Source organism: Echinops telfairi, unplaced genomic scaffold, assembly GCF_000313985.2.
Source record: "Echinops telfairi isolate 266 unplaced genomic scaffold, ASM31398v2 ScPeMD7_655;HRSCAF=1070, whole genome shotgun sequence".
Classification (NCBI taxonomy): Eukaryota; Metazoa; Chordata; class Mammalia; order Afrosoricida; family Tenrecidae; genus Echinops; species Echinops telfairi.
Window position 1 is genome coordinate 24,377,142 of NW_022104553.1, and position 1,892 is coordinate 24,379,033.

At 67.5% G+C, this 1,892-nt stretch overlaps 1 protein-coding gene across 1 annotated transcript in view; it reads right to left on the reverse strand.

Moving 5' to 3' along the window:
• DHX34 (DExH-box helicase 34) overlaps positions 1-1,892 on the reverse strand; it is a 27,519-nt gene that overhangs the window by 5,579 nt on the left and 20,048 nt on the right. The window contains 3 exon segments of the mRNA XM_045292658.1: positions 42-215; positions 538-771; positions 1,532-1,648. Coding sequence (XP_045148593.1) covers positions 42-215; positions 538-771; positions 1,532-1,648 — 525 coding nt within the window.

Here is a 1,892-nt window from a genome sequence, read left to right on the forward strand (position 1 = left end):
CTGTGGGGGGAGGGAGGGGGGAGGGGCCGAGAGGGTGGCACCTGGTCCGAGTCCTTGCGGCCACTGTTGAAGGGGTCGGGGATGGCCAGCTGCGGGTAGAGCCCACGGCCCAGCACCAGCTTGAGCAGGGCCAGATGGTCTCGGCTTAGGTCCTGGGCTGAGCTGGCGGCTGCCTGCAGCTGCTCCAGGTTGTGCCGGAGCTTGAACTTCACATCCTGGGGGGACACAGGAGGGGGCTGTTGGGTGCCTGGGGGTCTGCTCTCCCCTGCTTGAGGGGCTCTGTAGCCTGCCGGAGCCCAAGCCTTTCCACTGATCTCTGTGTCCTGAGGGCAGACCTGTGTTCCCTGGGAACCCAGGGCACGGGGGTGTCCCACAGACCAGGGCCAATGCCCTTCAGACCCCAGGAACAAGGCCATGTCCCCTCAGACCCCAGGGCAGGGCTGTGTCCCCTCTGACCACCCAGGGCAGGGCCGTGTCTCCCTCTGACCCCGGGCAGAGCCAGGTTCCTCTCTGGTAAGCCCCGCCCTGCGCCCACACCTGGATGTCCACGCTGTCCCCGGCTGTCCGGCCCGTGCCGCCGTCCTCATCACTGGAGCCGCCGTCCTGCCCCTCCTGCAACCGCAGCACCTTGGGCCTGCGCCCCCCAGCCGCCTCGTGCTGGCGCTTCAGCTGGAACAGCTCCCGGCGCTCCCGGTGCTGCCGCAGCCGGCCGTAGCTGTCCCCTGGCTTCATCGGGGGCCCGGGCAGCAGGCCATGGTCTTCCAGCAGGTCCTGGGGGCAGGGGCGCGGTACCTGTGCTGAGTGAGGCGCCCCTCGCCCTCCACCTCGTTGCCGTCCTGAGCCCCCATTCTCCTCAGAAGGCACAGAGAACCCACCCCACCCCTTTCCTGGGGATCCTGGAGCCCTGGTGGCCCTGTGGGCTCAGGGCTGGGCTGCCGACCACGAGGCTGGTGCTTAGGGTCCTCGAAGACTGGGAGGCGTCTGTCTGCTCCTGCAAACGCTCTCATTCTCAGGAGCCCCTGGGGCCACTGCCCTCTGTCCCCATGGGGTTCCCGTGGGCCATAAGCCACTCGGTGGCAGCAGTGGTGCCCAGCGGTGCCATGGGTCATGCACTGGGCCGCCTGCCACAAGGCCAGCAGTTGGAAACCAGCCGCCGCTCCACAGGAGAGACATGAGGCTTTCCACTGCCGTGGAGAGTGGCGGTCTCGGAAAGCCACCTGGGTGGTTTACCCCTGCCCTGCAGGGCCACTCCGAGTTGGACCGGACCCGCTGACAGTGCATCTGGAGTACATGGGGGCCCGCGGGCCCGAGAGGTGCAGCCATGAGGTGCTGGGTCCCCAGTTCAAGGCCCCCTGCGGTGGTTCCCCGGAGACCAGGTGACTGGCTACTGGAAACTGGGCTGCCCAGTAGGCACCTCTGGGTGGTCCGTCCATCCTGCCCTCCCACGGATGTTGGGGGGTGGGGAGAGGCTCAGCATACCTTTGCTCTCACTGCCCCTCCCATGCCCACACCCTGCCCGAACCCCCCTGACCTTGAACTGGCGCCGGAGGTTGGCCATCTCGTATAGCCGCTGCTCCTCGATGCCCCGGCGGCGGCACCACTTGCGTGAGTTTCCTCCTCGTTCTGATTTCACCTACATACGCCGGGGGTGGGGTGGGGTGGGGGTGTCAGCTCCAGGTGCTGACCAGCCGGCCTCCAGGCACAAAGGCATGAGGGTGACTGCCACTCGCTGGGAGCAAGCCAGGCAGGGGGCAGACCCAGCAGGCCCTCCTTCAGGGAACCTCCCTTTTCCCCTCTTCTGGGGGCGGGGCTCAGCCCCCAAACCCCTCCTCCAGGAAGCCCTCCCTGAATGCTCAGTGGCTTCTCTGGGCTCTGGGTCTAGGGCCATGCCC